The following is a 25,593-nucleotide window of genomic DNA, read 5'->3' as shown; positions in this document are numbered from 1 at the left end:
TCTTACTACTCCTTGACCTCTCTGCCGCATTCGATCTGGTAGACCATGCAATACTATGCAATCATCTGATCACGGCAGCCTGCTTCTCCCAGGAAGCAGTCGCATGGATCCAGTCTTTCTTAGATAACCGGACAATGCGAGTCTTCTCTCCTCTAGCAGCTGCAGACCCCGCACCCATTACTTGCAGCGTACCCCAAGGATCTTGCGTATCTCCCACCCTCTATGATATCTTCACAAAGCCCCTTTTCGATGATCTAGACGGTCTTGGTATCACCTACACTAACTATGCAGACGATAAACAGATCCTCATCCGCTGACGGGAGATTATGACAAGGATTTGGCCTTTGTGAATAGTCTACCTCATCATCCAGGCATGGATGACCGCCCACGGTCTATGCCTGAATGATGACAAAACTGAACTCCTCATTCTAGGTACTTCTTCCAACATCAAAACTCTGGGCCCCAACTATGACTCCTTCATAATTGACAATAACATCATTACTGTAGCCAAAGTAGTTAAAACCCTCGGTTTTTATATAGACTCCACGCTTACATTTGGTAAACAAGTGAACTCCATGGCTTCAGCCACCTCCTATACCTGCAAGCTAGTTAGAGCAGCCAAGCCCTTCCTCTCACCCAATAACTGCGTCATTCTAGCAAGAGCATTAATCCTGTTGAAACTAGATTACTGCAACCCCCTCTACATAGGCAGTAACAAATACATCACATCCAAAATTCAGACACTGCACATATCAGACCTTAGGAGATCTACCAACTGGCTTTCCACTAAAGACAAAATCCTCCTCAAAACAGCCTCCCTTACACACAAATGCCTTAACCATGCAGCCCCGCAATACCTTTATAGACAGATTCACCAGACAAACAGCCTCTCGCCCCTTACGAAAAGCTAACTCTAACCTTTTGCTAGTGCCCAGATTCAAACTTACTAAATCTGGCGGGAGTAGCTTCGCTGTGAAAGCGGCACAATTGTGGAACTCCCTTCCAATTGCTCTAAGGGAAGATCTCCCTTACCAGCAATTCAGATCCAATCTGATCCAATGGCTAAAAGATCATGATGCCTAACTTCGCTCCACTGTCATTTGGGATCTCATGTATATTTTGTATATTTGCTCTGCTCTATTTATCTGTCACATCTGCATTCTTGTAAACTTACTGTACATACTTCTGTGACTTTTGACACTACATGTCTACAGCATTGTAACCGTAGCTATACTCCTTGTTTATTTGTAACATGTAACCTAAGTTTAACAACCCTCTTTCTGCCTTTGCGCCCGAATACCCCTGGGTCTGGTGCGCAATATAAATAAACAAATAAACAAACAAACAAAGAAACAAACTGTTTTCCCCCCATTTCACATAATTGATTTTTAAACGGTTTCCAGCTTCCTACGCTCTTGCAGAAGAACTGAAAAAACAAAGGAATCGGATAGGTAAGTATTCAAACCATAGGAAGATACTGTCACTTTAAGGAAGTAGGATGATGCTGGCTTCCAGTATGCATTGTATGGTCAGCTTTAGTCCGTTTTTCAAATCTTGTAAGTAAAGGCTCTTTGAAAACCTTGGTCTGCTTATTTTAAGATAAACCTTGTTCTAAATCAAATTTACCTTGTGTTTTAATGGAGACAAGGTTTTTATTAATCTTTTCCCCACAGCCTGTTCATCAATTTTCCCTCACTGACACATTTTGGACAAATGTGACCCTTTACCATGGCAAAAAGCTAAAGGATGACTGTGCTCTGTGCATTTTTGATCTCCCTAATAGCCATATGGTAGGGTCAGTATCCCATTTGCCCAACAATGGCCCTCATTTTGCGCCTTGAACACTTATGTATTGACGCGTTATGCCATATTATATCGTAGCATTATAAGCTTCCCGGTATCCGATTGGATACCGGGAAACAGACCTCTGCCGCACCTGATATTCCAGGTGCCGGTAACGGCAGTAAAACCCCCATTTCATGGAGTCCCACGGAAATCCATGGAGGGGATTGCCGATATTTACTTGTGTTGGAAATAACCAGCAGTTTTTTTTACGGTGGGTGCCTGATTTGGAGGTAAGTCAGTGAACCTCCACTGGCAATCTTGTAGTCTTGTGGTGTTGGAAAATTGTCAGTCACTGAATTACTTCCCACTTTTACCAGCCCTTTTCCCACACCGCATAACTTATGAGGTCCAGTGTCTTACCAAGAGTTGAAAGATTAACTGGATATCGCATTGCTCGACACAGTTGGGGCCATCCCTTTGGTAAACTAGGACTTCTATAGAGTCTTCATCCCTGGGACCCAGCACCAAACAAGCTCCACTTGAAGGAGACAACATCCTTCACTTCAGTGACCGCAGGCTCTTAATACCCAAAGGGGGCGCTATGAGCAGCAACGTTCGATATCAAAGACCTTGTTGGCAGCATGCTCTCCTTTTGGCGATTTGCCCACCTTTCAAGTTGAGTACATCTTGTGGGTCATTGACGTGAAAGCACTTTACCTCAAGATCCCTGTTGTGGAGGAACACTTTCTTGATATCCTCAAAAAAGTTGATATCTGGTTTGCTTGTAGGTTGTATAGACCCATTGAAACAAACATTACCTCCTGTTTGTCCCAAAGAGCCTGCACAAAAGCCTGTTAAATCATGGTCTTCTGGCTCGTTTCCTCAAAGGCCGGCAACACCACCAGGGATGTCTGTACCACAAAGGCATTTAATGCCTCCAGGGCACTGTCCAACTTGAGTGGACAGTGGTATGACCACTGATTCATCTGATTTTTCTCAAAGGAGAGTGGCTTTGAAACTGAACATTCCTACCTCTGCACACAGAACATATTTGTCTGGAATGTTTTTCTCTTTAGCCAGGTGATCCTCCAATGTCTCTAATCCCATTGTAATCAAGATTACTGCAAGCAGTCTTGAAGGCCTTGTGCCACACACTAGTGGTCCACAGTCAGAGGTGGGATTAGATATGTAATGCGCCTGACTTTGTGCCTCTGTTTCTGTCTAAGTACAAACCTCCTGATTCGCTCATTATTTCAGTGTCCTTCTCAGGCTTCATTTGCTCCTTATAGTGAGAGTTGAAGAATGGATGCTACTGTACTATAGCAACAAACGGGGGGCACCGGATCCCCACAGCTGTGCTTGTTGACCCTGGAAATCTGGGAATGGGCTATCATTCAGGAGGTATGGATCTCAGCGGTTCACCTTCCGGGAGAATCCAACCTCGAAGCAGACCGACTCAGTCACCTGGCCGCCGACAATTGCAAGTGGCAGCTGAATGAGAGAGTACTCCAGGAAGTGTTCAGCAGATGGGGCCACGCCACCACAGACCTATTGGTGACAGTAAACAAGCAGACATGTCAGCAATTCGCATCCTGGGGGAGGAAGGGGATGCAACTCTAGGGGACATACTCCAGATACCCTGGGACGGGATGTGGGCCTATGCATTCCCACCCTCACTGCTGGTTCACAAGCTGGTGAGCAAGATCGGGAATTCCAGGAACTTTAAGGTAATCCTCGCTTGCTGGCACAACCCTGGTTCTCTGCCTTCTGCAGCTGACAATCCAGCCAGAGATGGTGCTTCCCCTCGAGAAGGGCCCTTTACTAGCACAGCAAGAAGGTGCAGTGCTACACCCCTCCCCGGAGAGGCTAGCCCTAGTGGCCTGGTTCCTGAGCATCTAACGCTATACCACCTGCAGTTGTCTAGCGACAATCTGGAGATCATGCAAAGTGCCAGAAGTCTGGCTACGCGCAAGCAGTACAAAAGAAAATGCACAAGATTCTGTTTTTGGGCTAAGAAAATGGGGTGAATCCACTGACATGCACCCTGGAGCAAGTCTTATCATTCCCGCCCTATCTTGCCATAACGGGTGTCCAGGTGGATACCTGCCGGGCCTACCTGGCTGCTATTGGCGCATACAGGAACTCAGACTCTTATCCTGTGTTCGGCCAACCCTGTAGTGATTAATACCCGATGGGCCTGACCAGGCTGTATCCCCCGGTCAAATGCCCGCATCCCGTTTGGGACCCAATCGTGGTGCTAAGTGCTATAGCCCACAAACCATTCCAACCCATGGCAAGAGCAGACATTAAGTTGGTCATCTAACGGCCGCCCTTCTGGTTGGTCTTACATCAGCTTTTCGGACTGAGTGAGATCCGGGTGGTGGTCGCCTCAGAGCCATGCACTAGATTTCACAAGGACAAGCTTGTGCTGCGCACCCACCCCAAGTTCATTCCAAAGGTGGTGTCATCCTTTCATATGAACGAGGAGATTGTGCTCCCCACATTCTTCCCCAGTCCCAAGGAAGATGCAGAGCAAACGCTCCACTGTTTGGATGTCAGGAGAGCGTTGAAATTCTATCTGGACAGAACGAAGGGCATCCGCAAGACGGACGCAGTGTTAGTAACATTTGGAGGCTACAGGCCTGGGCAGCAAGCCTCCAAGACATCCATAGCTCGATGGATGACAGCAGCGATCCAGGAGCCATACAATGTGCAACATAAGGATCCGCTGCAGGGCATATATGCGCATGCGTTAAGAGCCAAGACGACCGCAATTGCATTCCAGCGCCACGTTCCCTGGAAGGTGTTCAGAAGGGTGGCAACATGGGCCTTTTGCACTACTGCTTGGATACCATTGCCAAGGCAGATGCAGCATTTGGCCAAGCAGTGCTGCCTAATCTATTTGCCTAGAGGGTCAGGCTCTCCTCCCCAGTGTGTTGTGTTAGTTGTAATCGCCCATCCAATGTGAGAACCCTGAAGGTGTCTCACTTACTAGTCTCCAAGGATCTGTCATCCAGGTGGCTAGGACACGCCCATCGCTATTGGATCCAGTTCCTGGCGGTGGGCCAGTGCGGGAGGATCACCTGGATGGGGGGGGAGGTAATATCCCCTTTCTTGTGACACCGTTTCCACATCCTGTCCAGTAGGAAATGTAGAAACTCTACCCTACCCCACCCTTTTCCAACACGAACACTTCCACACCCTGCGAGCAACAACGGACTAATATCAGAGCCGTTTACTTGACATGTCCCAACACAAGGATCAGGCAGAGTCAGGCAATTGCTGACAACTACACACACCCGACTGCCCTTTCCCTTCCCCACTGGGATAAAAGACGGAGCACTAGAGCATACCCTGAGCTAGGCCGAATGCACGAGGAAACCATTATTCCAGGACAGCAGTTCAAATGGAGGAGCAAGGCGGCGAGACCTTAAAGGACGTCAAAGGAGGGAGTTGCCCTTTTCAACCCAGACCTGCGAAGCCTCCGACAAAAGAAACATAAGACTAGGAATCGCAGCTGGCGAATGGTGTGATGGATGTCAGCGGTACATGGAACCCTCCCGCATTGATAGCCAGGGCGGGGAGACGCGGTTGCCCCTCGTGGTACCGTCCTTGACTCCAGTGACAAAAGAAACACCAAAGAATTCAACACAGCTGGTGAGTCGTAAGAACCTGATAGTGGGCCGGACTATGTTAGACTCAAGGTTGGAGTGGCAACATTAAGAAGATAACAGATAACTGTGTGAACATGGTACAAAAGATAGTGATCCAGCGCCACTTGGGTCCGTGTCCAAGGTCTCTAACTGGTACCCCTCTCCTGAACAAAGAGACGGTAATGAGCCAAAAGGGAAAGGAAAATACCAAGTCCAAGAGGCCATGGGGAAGGCTGATGTGAGGTTCAAGGTGGTCATACACGAGTCACGCAAAAACCGCTGGTACAATCTAAAGTCCTTGACAAGTTGCAAAAGAGTTTTACGTTTGTGAAATTGTAACCCAACTTAGGGAATTGCGAGTCAGGCGTTTGTGCCCGGCGGAGGGGAATGCAGTGCAAACTGATTATTGTGAATAAACGCCACTTTTTATAAGGTAAAGTGACCCAGGGAGACGTGATAGACCTTCAGCAGTCTTTGTTTAAAGTTGGCAAGTACCGTGGAACGTCTGAGCCCAGATGAGGGGAACCTAACAAAAAGGTGTCTGTTTAAAAAGACATTGAGAGGAAAGGCTTGGTGTGATTATATTACAACCAAATTTAGCCTCCCTGAGGAATTTTTGAGGGAACCGAATCCGTCACTGTGTTATAGCGAGGTGCAACGATACCAATGGTCGACCGATGATATAAAATGGGCAATCAAACTATCTTTTTTGCAGTCAGCAGGGCCACATGGGCTTCCTCCATGTGTATATAAGACTGACCCAAATTTGTGTTCCTTAATCCTTAAATCAAAATTTGATAACATAATATCTACTGGGAATATTCCCCAATCTTGGGTGACATCTAACATAATTCCCATCTCCTTCCCTACCTCGAAATTATCGACCTATCTCGCTAATTAACACAGAGGCGAAGATCTTTGCAATCCTGCTTTTGTGTGAGTTGGAAAAGTTCATTGAGAAACGAGGTGAATACTCTAAATTCCAAACAGGTTTCCGTAAAGAAGTGAGTACCACCTTATATGCTACCATTATTGCTCACGTGCTAACTGGGCTGAAATCTAAAAACTCGTATCCTGTATACATTGCCCTGATTGACATCTTTGCAGCCTTCAACAGCGTTGTCCGTAATATACTATGGGCCAAAATGGTAAAATTGGGAATTCCATCTGGACTAATTTATTGGTTCATAAAATTGCATACGGACACATCATACATGATCAGGATCTCTGCTGACGGGAAAACTACTGAATCAATAAGTAACTATATTGGACTGAAGCAGGGATGCAATCTTTCTGCCTCATTTTTCAACTTGTATACTGCGGATTTAGACCATGCTTGAAGTGACAGAAATCTAGTCTCGGTTAAACTTGGTCCATTACGTCTGCAATGGCTTGCCTTTGCAGACGATATTATTATTTTTGATCCCACCCCAACAGGGTTGCAAATGAAATTACAACTATTTGAAGAATTTGCAAGAATGCACAACTTGACCCTGAATCCAACTAAAACTGCTATAATGAGATTTGGAGTAAAGAACAAGAGCAAAGGCTTTTAATGGTACTTACTGAATACATCAATACCATTGATCTCAAACACAATTCGGGCTATCCAATATCTGAGACCACCTCGACTAAATCTTGGATCGCATTACTAAATTTAAAATGCCGACCTTTGCTCTCACAACTAAAACTAATTTTTCCAAAGTACTGCAAGTTTTCTCTGATGCCCCTAATAGATTTCTTCACTCTAAAGGTCGAAAGTGTCCTTTTCTACTCCTTAGACATTTGTCTCACCGACCATAATATCTTTTTGGATAGTTTGCAAGAAAGGCTTCTGAAATCGGCAATGCACTTTCCATTGACCCTACCAAATTGTGTAATTAGACACAAACTAGGCTTTATTGCTTTGTCCTCTCGAAGGAAATGGAGACAGTTGACCAATTACGCTAAAATGTGTCCCCCCACCCCCGACTAATTCACTTTATGTTGAATTAAAAACTAATCTTTTGATGAATAATACACCATCAATTAATCATTATCATTGTGAAATGCAGGCTACATTGGTAGAGGCAAACCTCACAACTGATGAATTATGTTGAAGACCTGGCTATGCAAAGAATAAACTTTGAGTACGACTGGTGTCAAACTCTGACAGAGATACGTAAATATAAAACATACATTGAATATTCCATCTATACTACAAAATGTGTTCCTAGATACAAATGCATTGAGTCCTTTCCTTGTAATCACTTTAGAAAGTGCTATATGTGGTTCAAATTCAATCAGTACCATACAAGGGAAAGGACAAAACATTGGAACAAAGCTAATGACGTTATGACAAATGGAAAATGTCATTTCCACCTGTGTAATGAACCAGTCGAAACGCTGAAACACTTAATTTTATATTGCCCTCATTTTAAAACCAAGAGAACTAATTTGCTAATGAAATTTGTAAATGTTGAATATGAAGATTGCCTTGAATCTCTCTGGGCAAGAATGATGCATGGAAATCATAGGCCTTTGATATGTGCCTTAGTTCGGTTCTGCAAAACACATAGAAAATGAACTAGCGAATTATGGCATGTAATGATGTTTTAGTTGTAATTTTTGGGTGCCTTGTTTTAATGTCTTCTTGTTTTAATCATTCTTGATGTCTAATGATAATGATCATTTTCAATTGATATATATGAACTGATTTTGTTTTAATGTTTAATTATATTTTGTATAGGTTCAATTTTTTTGAATCACAGACAAATAAAAAAAGTGCATACTTTTATCCAAAAAAAGTCTGCAAAAACGCATTGAACCGTTTGGAGAGAAGTGCAGACCCAACACCGTGGCAAGATGAAATGGTATGGAGTCGTAAGGTAGAAATACTTAAAATCGGCTCATCATATAGACATTTTAAGAGAGAGTTGTGAAATAGGACAGGTGAGAGTAGGATTAAAAAGTGCATCCTCGGTGGTGAAATCCTAGTTCTTAAAACAAGACCATCTGAATGAAAGGGAAAAATGAATAATGGTGTGTATTTCAGCTTTTCTCAGTTTATCCAGGCTCATATGGCATTAGGCAGGGAAGAGCCTGGTAAGGTAGCTAATAAGGGAGGACCACACGCCCCCCCATATTTAAATTTGCCAATCTTTTAATCTGTGTTACTGTCGACATGTAACACATTTCGTTTTTTAAAATGGCATGTTAACCTTTGTAGCAAGACATCGTGTTACTGTCTATTTACAAGGAGATCTGTTGATGTAGACCAGCACTATTTTACCTTCTTAATCTGGCTAAATCACGAAGTTCGCATACCTTTTAGTGTTTCGACGATCAAAGATTTCTCAGGATAGAAAAAACGGTGCCTTCCCAGAGTCAGAAGGCGTTCACCTCCATGGAAACATAATTTGGTTCAGATTAATTAAAAACTGTCCACCCATCACTGTTTTGGTTTTATTTTGTCTCCCTATGTGAGAGATGGTATGCCCAGACGTGGGTCCCTTGCTCGCTGCACCATAGGAAACCAAGCTGCACCTCGCTGAGGAGGCCCAACAAGGCAGAACATGTCTGTGGTTGCTTGTGTTTCTGTGCAGAGGGGGCCTGGCCTAACAGTCCGGGCAGGGCTGCTCCCATTGGTGGCAGTACCTGACTGATTTGCATATGGCTGGACCGCTTTTGCAATGTCGCAGACTGGCTAAAACGCAGTGGTGTATTAGGTTGCCTAGAGCAATGCTAGTGGTTCAGGTGAATTTTTGGTTCTGGAAAAACTGTCCGCATTTGAACCCGCCTCTAAGCTGATTTACAGCATTTGTCAGGGAAGATGACTTTCTAATGGATAATTTGAACTCGTAGGTTCCTCATCTTTAAAATGCCCCTACTCTACATTTGAGGAATGGGAGACCTTCTATTGGGCAATGCAAAACATATTTGAACAGGCCTCTTCATCCATCGCTCATCTTTTAAACCTTGATGCACCTTATATGAAGACAACTCGTTAAACGAAATACCACATCAGTGGGGCCCTCGGTCGTCTTGCATAACATCCATCTACTTCTCCTTTTAGGAATGAACGTTTGGAAAATGAGGTTTTTGTGGCGCCCGGGCTTTGCAAGGTCTTAATGCATTCTGCATTTGGTAGACCCGTACCTTTTGGAAAGCAGCGGTCGTCGCAGTTCAGCACATGCCTCCCATCCGTCAGGGGACATTCACACAAAATATCCATGATGGCAGGGAATTGGGCACGAAATACATTTCTGTTGTTTTCCTGCTACATAACATTTGATGCCCCCTAAATGGTTTGCTGGCTTTCCTGTTTTTTTTAAAAACACGTTTTCTTTTGTGGTTATAGAGGTGTTCATGAAGGCCTCCTGCCTCTCCAGAGGGAAGCTTAGGGGCAACACGCTCGCCTTGGAAGCAAGATGATGTAGAGCAGCATAGGTTCGCTCCCCCGTCCGCGCTTAGAAAACTGTGGGTATTAAGCGCGTTATAGATAACCAATTAAAATAAACAAAATAAATGCAACACTTTCTTTTGTGTTACCATTAGGAGCTCCTATAGGTACTATGGCAGAGGTGCTTTTTAAGCACTACATTTTGGTCGCAGGGTTATTCTGGAAGTGTATGGTGGAGTAAGCTGATGGCCTTTTGACTACACTAGAGTTGTAGCCACTTTTACCGCATTTAACCCAATGTGTCGCGCTGCCACCATGTACTTTTGGCCATTCCTTTGTCTTTGTGGATCACAATACAGGGCCAAAATGGTTCCTTTCCCAATGTGGTATAACCCTCAGCCCAAACGTCATCCTCGATGTAGTTTAAACTAGTGTTAGCAGGTTTAAAGCTTCAATGCTGCATGCATTGCTACCCAAATATTGCACAATTTCTCTGAAATCTTTACAAAAATCTTTAAATGTTCCATCTTGGGGAAAGCCCCAGCAGTTCCTTTCTGTGCAGTTGTAGAGTGGACCATACGTTGCTGGCTCTCGAGTGGCGATGGACAGCCAAAGTGCTGCCTGGCCATTCCCGTCCCCCTTTTTACCTTGGGCTCCGCAGACAAACTTTGCATGTTGATGTGGTGACGGGTGCATTTGATGGGTAGTGCAGCTGTGCATTCTCCATAAAGGGAGCACAGCAACTGCCTGTTTGGACCTCCGAGTACCTGGCCTTTCTGAAGTTCCAGAAATTAGGAAGCAAACTCATTGAGACCATGCAAAATGGTAGCTGTGTGCGGTGTAGATCCTGTTGGCATTACTTTCACAAAAGAGCCTGAAACACAGTGTAAATCCTACATTTCCATCAGGCGCCTAAAGGGCAGCCAATTACTTCTCCAATTTAGGATCTGCTATGGAATATTCCTCAGTGAAGTAGTGTTGCAACAACTCAGGCCTGATCTGAGCAGTCTTTATTATTTTTGAGTGAGTTTAGTTTTCTGCATGTTTATATTGTTTACATCTCCCTGAATGTCATTTTGAAATTTCAAATTCGTATGCTCGATTTTCCCCATTGGCTCATATGACTGTGGCTGAAGCTGCTGTTCTTCTTTTATTTTGTTAGGGTGAGAATACACAGAAAAGCTTATTTTTTTTTTTTTAAAACTCTCGCTGATGGTGGTATTGTCTCTCCAATCCACAAAATCGCCAGCTACTCCATTTATTCCACTGCGCCTCCTTTTTTTGGTCTTCATACAATTTTATGTGAATCTAATTGAAATTGAAAACTTTAGAGGGATTCTTGGGAATTGACAGTTTATAGGGGTGCGTATTTGTGGTGCGTATTTGTGTAAGCTAATGGAACATCCATCAGACCACGCTGCAGAAGACATCCAGTCATTTGCTTCCCCATCTCCATATTTTCACATGTGGTTCTATAAGACTGTTAGTGGTCTACAGGTGACAGTGTGGGTGCCCAAAATGTGGGTGACCTGAAAGGCAACGGCCATGTTGGACTCTGTAGTTCTTTTCATCATCGTGGTTCCATGTGCTGCACCATTTATTATCTACCATCGTTTTCATTTGACCTTCTTTTCCTGTATCTTGCTTTTCCGAGTGTAATGTGTATTCTCTGCACCTTCCTACTAAAGCTGAGGGGCCCTGGGGGGGCGGGAGGCAGAGGGGCATTGAACCTGCTTTTTAAAGTATTAAATATAAATGGACTAAACATGACCCAACCCCCTAGCAATAGTTTAATCTGTAAAGTACTGCATTTAGGCAGATCAAAAACATCACACAAATACTAAAACAGGTTGATCACGCCAGTGTGCAAGACTGGTTTGGGGAGGTGCTTGTAGAAAAAATAATCCAGAGGAAATGGATCCATAGGGACAGAGGGAGATGTCTTGATCTGCATATACAGCTCTTCTCCTGAAAGAAGCTAATTGACCCAATCATTCTGGGTAAATATAAATAAACAAACAAACAAAGAAACAAACTGTTTTCCCCCCATTTCACATAATTGATTTTTAAACGGTTTCCAGCTTCCTACGCTCTTGCAGCAGAACTGAAAAAACAAAGGAATCGGACAGGTAAGTATTCAAACCATAGGAAGATACTGTCACTTTAAGGAAGTCGGATGATGCTGGCTTCCAGAATGCATTGTATGGTCAGCTTTAGTCCTTTTTTCAAATCTTGTAAGTAAAGGCTCTTTGAAAACCTTGGTCTGCTTATTTTAAGATAAACCTTGTTCTAAATCAAATTTACCTTGTGTTTTAATGGAGACAAGGTTTTTATTAATCTTTTCCCCACAGCCTGTGCATCAATTTTCCCTCACTGACACATTTTGGAAAAATGTGACCCTTTACCATGGCAAAAAGCTAAAGGATGACTGTGCTCTGTGCATTTTTGATCTCCCTAATAGTCATATGGTAGGGTCAGTATCCCATTTGCCCAACAATGGCCATCATTTTGCGCCTTGAACACTTATGTATTGGCACGTTATGCCATATCATATCGTAGCATTATAAGCCTCCCGGTATCCTAGTGGATACCGGGAAACAGACCTCTGCCGCACCTGATATTCTAGATTGCTGACAGGATTGTGTAACAAAGTAAGCATCCTGACACCTTCCCAAGAGCTAAGGAGGACTCTGGTGCCATTATAGTCAGCATACCAGGTCCTTCGAGCCAGTGCCATGGCGACCACTCCAAACTCAGGGGCGTCCTTCTTTCCTTAATCAAGAAAGTCTTCCTCTTGTAGGTCCTTACCCACTGGCAGCCGCTCAGTTGTGTCCTCAACCTCTCTAGATAATGAGAAACCCAGGCTGAGAGTAAACTGGAGCACAGATAGGGAGATTTGGAGAAAGAATTCACTGCTACAGACTCTTTGTGGGCCTATGTCACTCCTACTCCAAGGGAAGATCCACTCCTGACTAAACTCACCACATGGACCTTGTGCTTATTCACTTCTAGGGATCCAGGAGATCATGCAAGACAAGCAGGATCGGACACAGAGCTGCATACCAAGGGCAGGACTTAAGAGTAATGCCAAAATGGCCTCAGCGCCATTTGAAGTGTCGGACGTGAATTCTGGAAATTCATGTGAAACAGATTGCTTAATTAAACATGTAATCCAACCAGAAAGACTAAACGATTCCCTAACAGGGAATGGCCAGTCCAAAGTCAGATAAGGGGTACGTGAGCAACACAGATGCTCATGAAAGCCTGAAGGAAATGACTGCAACACTGGGAGCCGTAGCAGCAGCTGCAAAATGCTGTCAGCGCAGGCGAGCTGAGAAGTGTGTGAAGCCTGAGAGAGTTGAGGTCGAAAATAGTCCAGGAAACCGGGAAGATCGAGAAGAACATGGGGTCTAGGCACCCAAGCAAAGACCATGACCAGGATGGTAACCCGTCAGCAGGGGGATTCTATCTGACGCTGGCTGAGAGAGTGAGAAGAGCTATATGTACCTTGAGGGTAGTGTGAGCTGAGCATTACATCTCTGAGATGGTCAAGCAGAGTACTATATTCCTGGGAGATGCATGCAGCATGCTAAATGCTATTTCTCGCGAGTGTTTTGGTCCCAAGAAGTGTTCTGTGCGTTACATTCCTGAGCCTTTGTTGTGGTGTAAAGAAGTGTGCTGGGTTCTATAAACCTGGAATAAAACTGAGATTAGACCGAGATGCAGAGGGGAGGCAGTATTGCTACCAGTAGTGAAACAAGGCAGTTTGTAGTTGTGGATCAGTTTTCCATTCTTACCTATTTGTAGACATAAATACAGACCAGTATCAGTCTGTTTCCTGTGAGTATATATTTGTTAAAGACATAGCAAAGAGAAACGCTGTCGTTTTTTTTTTTTTTCCTTCTTCCCATTCCGCCATGTCAATGGCTGTGCAAACTGGCAGCGTACAGTGTGTGAACAGCAAGCTGTTTAAATGGCTGCATAGATATAGCTCAACTTAGCAGTACTCACAGGAAAATCAGTTTCTTTTTAAGTAGCATCCATTTGATTCAAAGTGAAAAATGTGGTAAATTCACTTTTTTTTTTTTCATCATCAAGTACATCTTGTGAATTGACTTTCAAGGATAGAAAAGGCAATTCATTTTGACCTGCTGCAGTCCATCTCTACGTGTGCCACAGTTTGCAGGAAAATAAATCAAATGCTTTTTGTTTGTAAATGTTGCCATACCATATAAATGTGCACATGACACTTGTACAAATGATTGCAGTTGTTTGTATGTCATTTTTATAAAGTTGAACAAAGAACTGACATTGATATATAGGAGCCCAGCCTTGTGCATGTCATATTCCAGGCATACAGCGCTGATGTCCATTTTTTTGTGTGTGAAGGTGAAAAAATACTACAACTCATTTCTTCACACACAAAAACGAAATGCAGATAAAAGGACAAGAAAATAAACATGGATAAATGGAGATGAAAATGTAAGGGCAATGAATACCAGAAAACCAACATGCTAAATTGCACTCTATCCCTTTACTACATATTCTGTTTAGATAGTTTTAGGAATGGAACATACTTTTTAAAGCAATACCTTAGGGGTAGGCATTTATCCCCTATCCATACGGGCAACATTAAGCTCTTTTGAAAACATATAAAGTGTTGTGTTGATTCATCCCATTAGGAATATATGTAGTATGTCTGTGACCCTCTATACTGCAATAGCTTGTAGTGGTCTTATGATCTGTGCTTTATTCTCTTTCAGGCATTGTGAGGGAACAGGAAGCTGGGCTTTTGGAGTTTCTGAAACTGGATGGCTTCTCTGTGCTGATGCGTGCCATGCAGAGCGATGTGATGAAGTTGAAGGTGAAGTCGGCTTTCCTGTTGCAGAACCTGCTTTTCAGCCACCCTGAACATAAAGGTAAAAGCCCAGTAAAATGTCATATTCCTTTAAAATATGTTTGCACTCAATGTTACTGATTTCTAAAGAGAGCCACCACACAGTATGATGATCTTGCAGCTGAAGAAAGTAGTTAAGGCTTGTGCCTGTCTTAGTGTATCTTTAATGTTCATTAAGGTGATAGCCTAGACTTTGACTCCCAGCTAGGGCAGTAGCTCCCAGACGTAAAATCCCCTCAGCAAGAATCCTTTGACTCTACTTCTCCTTTTTGACTTTCTCCTTACAGCATCCAGCTCCCTTCACGTTCTCCCTTCCTTGTCTCACTGCCACTATACCGCTCTAAAATTCTTTCCTCTTCTTCTTTCACTGCCCCTTTCTTCTTTTTGTCCCGTATTTTTTCTTGCTTCTTGGACTGCCTTCATGTCCCCTCCCCACCCCCCAATCTCTGAAATGAAGAAGCTAAGCTTACCATCAAAATGTATCGCAATGGAATCCTTGTGTTTCAAGCCAAACACTCCACATTAACTAAATTAGACTACATCTTAACCTCCATTCTAGATACAATGCACGCTTGCCCTTTTATGACGCAAATGGATGCTAACTCTGATCACCCTTGCATTACTCAGGCCATTAAGGACGCCAGAGCCAGTTAGCTGAATCCAACTCCAACTCCCCTTTCCATGACTATACTAAGTCAGAAGACCTTGGGATCAGACACCTCTACAACCCAGGTTGCACAAACCCATTCATATTCAACTATTCAAAGCATTCCAATTCTCTACCTAGATTTTACTTTGCTGAAAGGAGTAACAGCAACCACAAAGCTATCACCCAGCTCCCAACAGAGAAAATTAATATTCCCACCCAAAATAATCTTAAGCAACTCACTCTTGGCATTCTGAACGCGATATCGCCCAAAAAACCCATGAACGTATCCCAGATTTTGGAAAATGTTGAAATCCATATTCTGGGCGGAAAAGTAACTTAGTTCACTGACATTTACACCACAGCAGTCAGTACAGCTGTACCCAATGACTATAATCCGGCTGGAAAAAGGACACACAGTTGCTCTGATATTCCCTGCAAGTTGCAACATCACAGCCATACCTGTTGGACACATCTGTTCATTAAAAAACGTGTAGATAAATGTCAACTATAACATTTCCTTTGCAAGTCTTCGCATGCACAGTCCTCCTGAAATCAATTCCCTGTTTAGCCAAATGGTCAGAATAACTGATCACTGTACAAGCCAACACCAATAGATTTACCTGAGATTAAAGCAACACATCTGTTAACACAAACAATGGATAAGCTCAGCTTCTGCTCCAACCAGCTCATAAAGACAGTCTAAATTCTGATGGTGAGATTTCAAGAATACCAAACCTGTGGTGTGTTTACAGGGTGTTCACCAAGTTTGTCCAAACCCTTTCAATGGTAAGGTGACCTAGCCATAATACAGTTAGTTTCACAAAAGCACACAACAAAATAACCCACACAGTATATCCTGGGAAATCTGCATATATAATCACATACATTCTTTAAAAAAATCAGTGAAGGCTTCCAATAATCCAGGTCCACATGGGAAATAAAGACACAGAGCTGTTTCACAGGTATCTTGGGTAGTTTTAGGGACTTGAAGTTCAAGAAAGTTTGTTCATAGAATTTAACAGGACAAACCCATTGTTCCTCACAGTTATAGCAAAAATGTAAGTAGTTTGTAGTAGCCTTCTAACTGGGAAGTGTTGGGGATCAGACCTGGAGATGAGCAGACCCAGGTTTGAGGATCAGAAGAGTGCTGAGGGATTCCTGCAGAGTGGAAGCGTAGACCAATATAGAAGAAAGCCGTGGTCAGGGGGCCCAGACGGAGGTCTACACACGGCATAGTGATTCTGAAAAAGAGGACTAGTGACAAGAAGTTGGCCAAAAGAATCGGAGAATACGACCAAGGCTGAGGAGTTATAAAAAGAACATCCAGGGGGCAAAGGTGCAGATCTCACCTAGGATTCCTGCATTCGGTCCAACTAGATTGCAGTGCAGAGCTCTGATTCAGTTTCCGGAGTGCCGTAGAGGACTACAGCCAAAAGCAAAAGATAAAACATAATTAGAAACCTCTCCAAGATAACCCACAATGAGAGAGGCACAGCAGAAACAGGGTGACCAAGTGTGGTCCGCAAAGGAAGATCTCAGCCGACTACTGCACAAAGGCTGATTGGTTGCTTGGGACCTTGTGTCCTTCTGGGTCCCGGCCTTCCACCCACAGCCCTCATCCTTCCTCCCCATCCCAGCACTTGCCTTCGGGCACCCACTGGCTTGTGTTCTCACAGGCCTGCACTTAATATTGGCAGGTGATCACTCTGTACCATGCATTCTCTGCCAGGCACTTGTACACAACTGACTCTGTGGAACTCCTAGCACTCCCACCCACCTCCCTTCCCTGTCACTTCTTTCTCTCCCTGCACTTGTACGTTCTGAATGTTCACAAGGCCCAGTAGGACTGCCCCTTTCATGTTTCATCAGTTTATTCTATTTGCCTTTGTTCCTGTGCCCCACCCCCTGTGCCCTGTGGGCGCTTTGAACCTGAACCACAATTCCTTGATGTATGAGCGTCTTACAAATGCACAATAAAATAAAATAAAGGCTCCACACAAGGAAGCCGGAACAGTCCTGTTAAGAGTAACTGCCGGTGTGCGAAGCTCGATTTGGATTTGGCAGAGCAGGAGCAAGCAACTGTGGTCCAGCCAGACACCAAGGGGTCCTTACCCAGAGTCCAGCCAGCAACACAAGGACAAAGCGGCTTCAGGAGGGCACCAGAGACAGAAAGCAAAGATGGTCAACCACCAGATAGCAACTGGAGGACAGGTGGAAGCTTGTGGTCCAGATTCTCCAGCACAGAGTGGCAGTAGCGTTCAGCAGGACGAGAGGCACAGCCAGTACAACAGGGTCCCCAGAGACCTTTAATCTCCAGCTTCACCAAAGTAAGAGCCAAATACAATCTATGGAATGGTATTAGACTCACGCACACTCCTTTGGTAGCCATCCTGTCAGGATTATCTAGCCAAACTGCACACACCACACAAAACATGGAGGGTGTCTTGTTGGACTCTGCCAGGAGCATGTTGGCAGGACTGCCATTCCCGGGTCTGTTCAAATAGAGAGGCCATGAAACAAAATGGCCAGGGTGAAGGATTTTTAAAATGCATTGGTAGCCCAATGTCCACAATATATGGTCCTTTTGATACCAAAGTGGTAAAAAGGCTACTGGATGGTGTAGTTATAAACAAAACTTGTAGCAGCCGCTGGTATACTCCCCCATCATGCTTTTTGGGTAAGAGAAATCAACTAGGGACAAAATGGTTATTGGAGGCAAGGAGGTAGCCATATGGGCTACTAAGGAAGCATATAAAAAATGAGACTTGGCGCTCTATGTACTTCATGTCCATGAAAGGGTTGAAAGTGATCATCATCCGCTGGTGGGAGAAGTAAGTGAGGCTTTTATGGGATTCACACCGTCATGCAAAAGTAAGTCATTGCATGGAGGTGTATCTCTCGCTGTTTGTGGCCACACCAGATATAAGTGGGGCAACTTCGATTGAGATAAAATGTTGCCAGCGGCCTACCTTGATATTGCTCCCTTACTAGTTGAGTTTGCGCAGTCGGACTTGCAGGATAGTGTTGCTTTAGTTAACTTGCATGAAAGGATGACTGGCAAGTTGGGGCACCTGTTTTCTAAATCGTTGAAAATAGTCTGTGGTCTCACAGAGACTACATCTCCATGGTATGATAAGGAGTGCAGGTTGGTGAAGGGCAAATTAGTCCACTAAGTTAGGAAAAGAATCCAGGCATGCACACTGGAGCTACGTGCTGCCAGAATGGAATATCATGAGCTAATAAAAATCAAGACGAGGGCCTGGTCTGATGGTACCTGTGGCGCCCTCTTAACAGCAATAGGTAATGGGGATTCTGGAGCCTAATGGGAGCATGTCGCAGCTTGGGGCCCGCTTTGCTACAGGGCTGCATTCCTGCGCACACTTGGGTTGAGCATTTCTCTGCACTTTACCAGGAAGAGAGGATGCCGAGCAGTTGGAACGGTGTCGGTGAACTAGTGCTAGTGGGTATGGGGGGGGGATTATTCCACACCCACTGGATTTTCATCAGAAGTAGTGGGTAGAGTCCCAGCTAGTCAAAAACTTGGGGAAACGCATGGCCCAGATTGGGTTCCAATTGACCTGTATGTCAGTGAGCCAGTCATTTGGATTCCATGTCAGACCAAGCTATTTAATGTGCTCCTAAAAACAAAGTAGTTCCAGCTTCCTGGATGCAAGCAGAGATAGTTCCAATTTACAAGAAAGGTAATAGAGATATGCCTATCCCCCAGTTTCCCTCTTGGGTGCAGGAGGGGAATCTATGCAAGGGCTTTGCTATCTCAACTGGAAGCTTGGATCAGTGAGGAACACATTGTAAACCATCATCAAGCAGGTTTTTGTGGGGGACTGAGCACAGTGGACCAAACTTTCGTCTTTGCTTGGTTATTGACAAACATGCTGTCCTAAGGAAGATGTGTGTTTATGCAGTATATGTTTGATTTGCGTACTGCATTTGACACAGTATCAAGATGTCGACTGTGGGGAAGTCCTTAAAGGGCTTAACATCCCGGCAAGTCTCCTAATTGCTATTCAAAACTGCTATTCTGGTAATACAGCTGTAGTCAGATGGGGGACTGATGGCAGCACCACAAGAATGATCTACATTGAAAAGGGGGTTAGCCAGGGTTGTGTACTAACCTCCAAGCTATTTTGCATCTTCATTAATGGTGTAATTGATTGGGGGCTGAGACTGATGCCCCACGCTAGCTAGCAAAAAGATTCCAGCCCGACGATGCAGTGCTGCTATCACTTCTGACTCGCAAACAACTAAAGCTATACGTAGGTTTTTGTATGAACAATGGTTTGCCCTTGAAAATAGGAAAAGCTAAATCTATGATAGTTCACTCGAGCGTCTGCAAGGAATTGCAAGGGCTTACTTTGTTGTTGGATGAAGGTTCTATCGAGACGGTCAATAATGATTACCTAGGGGTGAGAGTGATGGCATCCTGTGGCTCGGGCCAGGCACAGTGGTGCTCTTGCTAGGTTTATTTCTGAAATGGGTGATGGCCCGGTCCGTGTCTCGCTCTAGGCCTGTGAAGCCCAGGCGAGACATACCGCAATCTATGGGGCAGAGCTGTTGGGGACATGAAAAGCAGGTGCCCTTGCAGTCTTAGAGAATAAGTAACTAAAGTATCTTGTGTTTACCATCCTCTACGGCGAACGTACCATTGTTGTTGGAAACTGATATGCTGATTGAGCACCTTTGTCCATTTCGTCCACTTTACTACTGGTTTAGATTATGGTCAAACGACTCTTATCAAATATAGAGAAGCCTTGTTAGAAGTAATTAGCCAGGAAGGGGGGGGTTGTCCATGGCATGGGTAGTACATGTCAGGGATTTGTTGGACACTCTAGGCCTTGCAACATTCTGGACCGACCTTGGAACATTCTGGACCGACCCAATTACGATATCCAGTTCTTCGAAGGCTGTAATCTAAGCTGCAGCGCTCAGCATGGTTGTGCATGACATTGCATCGAAGGCTGTAGGTTCAGTTGCTTTGTCAAGATATTGTAGCATTGACAAATGTGGGGTATGAGTAGTATCTCGGTTACGGCAATCCTAAATACGAACGCTTCTTGTACATCAAGGCGTGCTTAGGGACTCTACCAATAGCATGTATAAGACATAAATGGGATAGAAATGTACCTGCAGCATGCCCCTTGTTTGGCAACACAAATGAGGATATGATTCATTTCTTATTTCTCTTCAGACACTTTGCCATTAAGGAAACGATTTTAAAGGCACTGTTTCTGATCCAAGGTTGTAGACTGTTAACTGAGGCCATGGCAACCTGTTTTAACTCTAGTGAGTTGCCTGCTGTATATGTCAGCTGTAAATATTTAGTGTGTGCATGGAGATTAAGATTGAAGGGGGCATTGACAAATTCTGATCAACAGCTGAATTTTATCCCGCAACGATGAATATTTATATGTTTTATGCTTTTAGACCTCTATGATGTTATTCAACAACTGATGTCGCAATTAATTTTTGTAATGTCATTTTTATGTTAATGATTAGATTTATGATGAATTGTGTGCTTTTATAACAATCCTGTCGAAAATAAAGCATGAAAAATGTGTTGCAGCTGCAGGAAGACTCTTACAGCAAAAATAAAGTTTACAAGCCAAGAAAGCTGCCAAAACGTTTATGGGAGTCACAGATGCAGCACAAGTAATGCCAAAAATTGAATTGTGACCTAACAGAGAGCCATGCCATGGACTTTATCTTCACCTTCAATCCACCCCTAAAATGTAAAAGATAGATCAGTTGGTTTGACCGCCATCTTTTACTAAATGAATGGCACTGTTGAGATTTGTTGGATGACTGTATGATTTAAGTTAATATTAGTACCATAAATTTTACAACAAAAGTACACCTTGCAATCCTCTTCTGCTTCTCCATCTCTCCTCATCTGTTTGGAATCAGTCCGCGTTAGCCGAATGAAATATCTCTCTCTCACTCTCACTCAGAACCTTGGTGTCATCTTCGACTCCACCCTCCTTCTCTCCTCACATCTGACATCTCTAAGAAGTCAAACTATCAGCTGCACCTCCTCTGAGGTATTCTTCCTTTTCTGACTTTCCTCCAGAAGCTCACTGCCTCCAGAGCTCTGGTCCTCTCTAGGTAGACTATGCAACAGCCTCTTTCTAAATCTTCCTGTCTCTACTCTTCAACCTTTACAACTTATCCAGAATCGGACGGCGAGACTTGTCCTTGGCCTCAAGCCCAGGGATCGTATCTCTCGAACTCTGAAATCTCTTTACTGGCTCCCTGTGGCTGCAAGGATCAACTTCAAAACCCTCTGCGTTGTGCACAAAGCTTTATGGGGTCTGGGACCACTCTACCTCCAATTCGCTCTTCCAAAACATCTTCCTTCTTGAGCTCTCTGCTCGAGCTCTCCGTTATAGACTGAACCTGATCTGTATACTCTGTAGCACTGTTGCAAGTTTGATCTGTCCTTTTAGAGGCCCTTATCTCCCAACTCTCTGAGGGTCAGACGCTTCTCCAAGCAGAGAGTTGGGGGCAGATCTATCTGCTCAGCTGGGGCCTCCCTCTGGAACAGCCTCTTTACCTCTCTCAAACTTGAGCAGAACCACCTCTCTTCCTCTCCCCTGCTTATGCACCTGACTGCGCACTGGTCACCCTCTGAACTCGGGCCCAGGCTCCCGCATGTCCAGTTGCCCTCGCACTGCCTTTGTGTTCCCCAGCACTGCAACCCTACAGTCCCTTCTCTGTGCACTTATGAGCCACCTGCTGGCTGCACTTGCGAGTTAACTGCACTTCCCCCTTCGCCTCCCCCCTGGCACTTCTCCCCTTCGCCTCCCCCCTGGCACTTCTCCCCTTCCCTCTTCCTCGCACTTGCACAATCTGAATGACACAAGAACTAGTAAGATCGTTATACTGTCCTCCCTTGTTTCCCCCTCCTTGTCTTGTCGCGCCTAGAAACACTTGTGTACGGGCGCGTTATAATTGCCACATCATATCATATCATATCTAGTCAGAACACTTTACATGATTGTCCCAAATAGATTTAAAGCATTACACAACCTCTGATGAAAACGGTTAATAAATGATTCGAACAGGATCTCTATTTCCTGAGGAACTTGGAAGTGCCTATGGTGATAGTTTAAAAACCTGAAGACAAAATGGAATGCAAAATTACCAGTAGGGTTTCCCATCTCGCCACTGAGTAGGAAAAATGCTGTTTACCAGAATATCACTACAGCCCAGAATACTTCGGAAGTATTGACAATCTACTCGGAGCTTAGCAAATCCAATGCATTTACAGTCAAAAACCCTGCTCACAGCAAAGCCAGCAATCAAACTACCCACACCTTTCCAAAATAAGATGCAGAAAATTCAAAATAACATTACAAATCTAACAAGATCTTGCATCCCTTTCAAAGCTAACTAACAGCAACTGTTAAACTGCATGATTTTTTCCTGCCACTTCTGACGTGCTAATCACTCCAGGTAGGAATCTACAAGGCTTCAGCTGAATAATACCACCCTTGCCCCTGCATCCCTGATAAAGATGTTGTTAAGATACTGGCACAAACTAACCCAGAGCCCTTCAACACCTCATTGGCAAGCAGGATTGTCCCTGCTGCCCTCGAAACAGCAGTGATCATGCCCCGCCTAACGTGGATCCTACCACTGCTGATGATTACCACCCTATTACCAACCTTTTGTTTCAAGGTAAAGTAATTGACAATAATAACCATGGACCTCATGACATACAGAAGGTCATGCAACATCCTCCATAGGAATTATGTAGGCTTCGGGCCTACATTGGAGCACCACATCATCTCCTACTTTTGATCGAGAAAATTGACAGATCCATTTTCTTGAGGAATACCACAACGTTCCATCCTCACTTGGCTTTTTAATGTTTTTGTCAAACCAATATATGACGTGATTGGAACCTTCATGTCCATATTTCAGATGTATACTGACAACTTTCAGGTTCTCTCATAAATGACCCCACAAGCAAATAAACAACCATAGTCTTACCTTCCTTAAGACCTGACAATCAATAGCAATTTCTGCTTGAACTAGGAGAAGACTTAAACCATCTGGATCAGACCCAATGACCGCACCTCTGAAATGGCTTACCTTTTGGGTTTCTGCACATAACCCTATTCATAAAGCTAAAAATGTAGGATTATTTCTTGATAATAACTTGTGTCCCAGAAATCAACAAAGTCTCACAAAGATCTTCTTCTAATTGCGCAAGATCAAAAAGATTGTACAACACTTTTAAATGCCTTTGAACACTGCAGTGATCTGAACCATAGAGTTGTCCAGATTGGACTACTGCGCAACCTCCTACAGTGCATGGTTCTCAAAAAAAGATCTGATCCATCACCCTTTAGTAAACACTGTCTGGATAATTTCTAGCTTCAAACCATGTGACTCGTATCTCCCCATCACTCAGAGCTCTCAGTTGGCTCTCCACAAGGCAAATAATTCTACATAGAACACTTTGCTCTGGGCACCAAGGATTAGCTAACAGTCCCAGCCCAAGCATCCACAGGCACATACTAACTTGGATACAGTTCACCCCTCTTAATTATGGCCTGACGACCAAAAAGAATCGACATGGTTAACTGACATTTTCTTCAGACGGCTCCAAAAATTAATATAAGCTTCACTGTGGCATCCAATTAGAATATGTATTTGAGAGATTACAAAGGGAACTGAAAGTTAGCTTCTCCCTCAGGCCTTTGGTCAGTATCTTATCCATGCCGGATAGTCATAGGCAAGTCTGAGAAAGATCTATGACAAGTTATATAATTTCATTTACCTATACTTCCAGGCCTGTCCTTCCCTTCTTTGTCCTCACTAATGTGGAGCGTTCAACCATGTAGGAGCCCACTGCAGTGCCATGACGTAGACCAGAGATCTTTATAGCCTGAACCTGATCTGTATACTTTGTAGCACGCTTGCAAGTTTGATCTGTCCTTTTAGAGGCCCTTATCTTCCACATTGTCCACCCCCATGCCCTAAACCCCAGAAATGTGCCTCTCGTGCTGTGAATAGTATTGTTTGTTCCCACATCCTGTTATAACCACCCTACACTTTGGTGCAGTATATACTGCAATCTGCCACATTACAAAATATGTAAATCACCATTACAAATTGTGTAAATGGATACATGTTCTTAAATATCCAATAGTGTTCATGTTAACCATGGCCTTTATGTAGAAACTACATAAACAGTAAGTAATTAAGGGTTGGGATGTGAAATGTAAGCCAAACCATGTTCTACTCCGTTAGTTATTTATTAGAATCAGGTGTTTAAACAATTAGATCTTCCTGGGTGCGTTTGGGACATCCTACCATACATCAAACCTGGTGTGTTTATAAATGCCATAGTACGTTTGAAAGAAATTTCTGCGGAACTATGGAAATTACTTGACGCCCACCAGTCTAGAAAAAACTCAAAACTTATTTGCAGGAATTGGGCCCACAGATCAACTTTCAGACATATCCTACAAATAAAGTTCAAAACTGCAATCACGCGTCCCAGGAATTGTTGTTCCAAAATGTCTTCAAGAAAAAAACAGCAGATTATCCAGGAAATCAAAAGGAAATCAGGAGCTACATCAGAGGGTCTGGATGCCACTATTGGCTGGGCTAATGTAAGCGTTAATGACTTAACTAGCAGAAAATAATGGAGTAAGAATGCCATACATGTGAGACTAGCTAGGCTAAAAGTAACTGCTCACACTGAAAACAAAAATGGCAGCCCTAATGTATTTTTCCAAAGAGCGCATAGATTATAGGCAATACTTCGGCAGTGATGTTTTCTGGACAGATTAGACAAAGGCCGAATCTTTTGGCGTCCACAAGGAATTTTAAGTTTGGTGGAAACTAAATGCTGCCTTTGAATAGAAGTACTTCATCCCAACCTTTAGGCACTGAGGTGACACTTTGAAAGATTAGGTTTGCTTTTTTTGTCTGAGGACTTGTACAGCTATTAATCATTGACACAACCAAGAATGAATGAAGTAAAAGTTCTACATTTTAGAATGGCATAGTCAATCAGGAACTAGTCCATTCCATTAAAATTCTGTGACAGAACTTGAAGGCAGCTGACGAATGTTACCAAAAGTTACCAGTTTCATATTCAGGTATGGGCCCATCTTTCTCAGAAGTAATGACTGAACAGCAGTTATCAAAAATGCTTAGTAGGCTTGCCGCTCATGGGTATATGGCAAGGTACTGA

At 43.8% G+C, this 25,593-nt stretch overlaps 1 protein-coding gene across 2 annotated transcripts in view; it reads left to right on the top strand.

Moving 5' to 3' along the window:
- The window catches only part of HSPBP1 (HSPA (Hsp70) binding protein 1), a 448,201-nt gene that overhangs the window by 122,805 nt on the left and 299,803 nt on the right, over positions 1 to 25,593 (top strand). For both annotated transcript variants that reach the window (XM_069638225.1, XM_069638217.1), the window contains exon 5: positions 14,583 to 14,738. In XM_069638225.1, the coding sequence (XP_069494326.1) occupies positions 14,583 to 14,738 (156 nt within the window). The remainder of the gene's footprint in view (positions 1 to 14,582; positions 14,739 to 25,593) is intronic.

Source organism: Ambystoma mexicanum, chromosome 1q, assembly GCF_040938575.1.
Source record: "Ambystoma mexicanum isolate Mex_15411 chromosome 1q, UKY_AmexF1_1, whole genome shotgun sequence".
Classification (NCBI taxonomy): domain Eukaryota; kingdom Metazoa; phylum Chordata; class Amphibia; order Caudata; family Ambystomatidae; genus Ambystoma; species Ambystoma mexicanum.
This window is presented reverse-complemented; position numbering and strand designations above follow the sequence as displayed.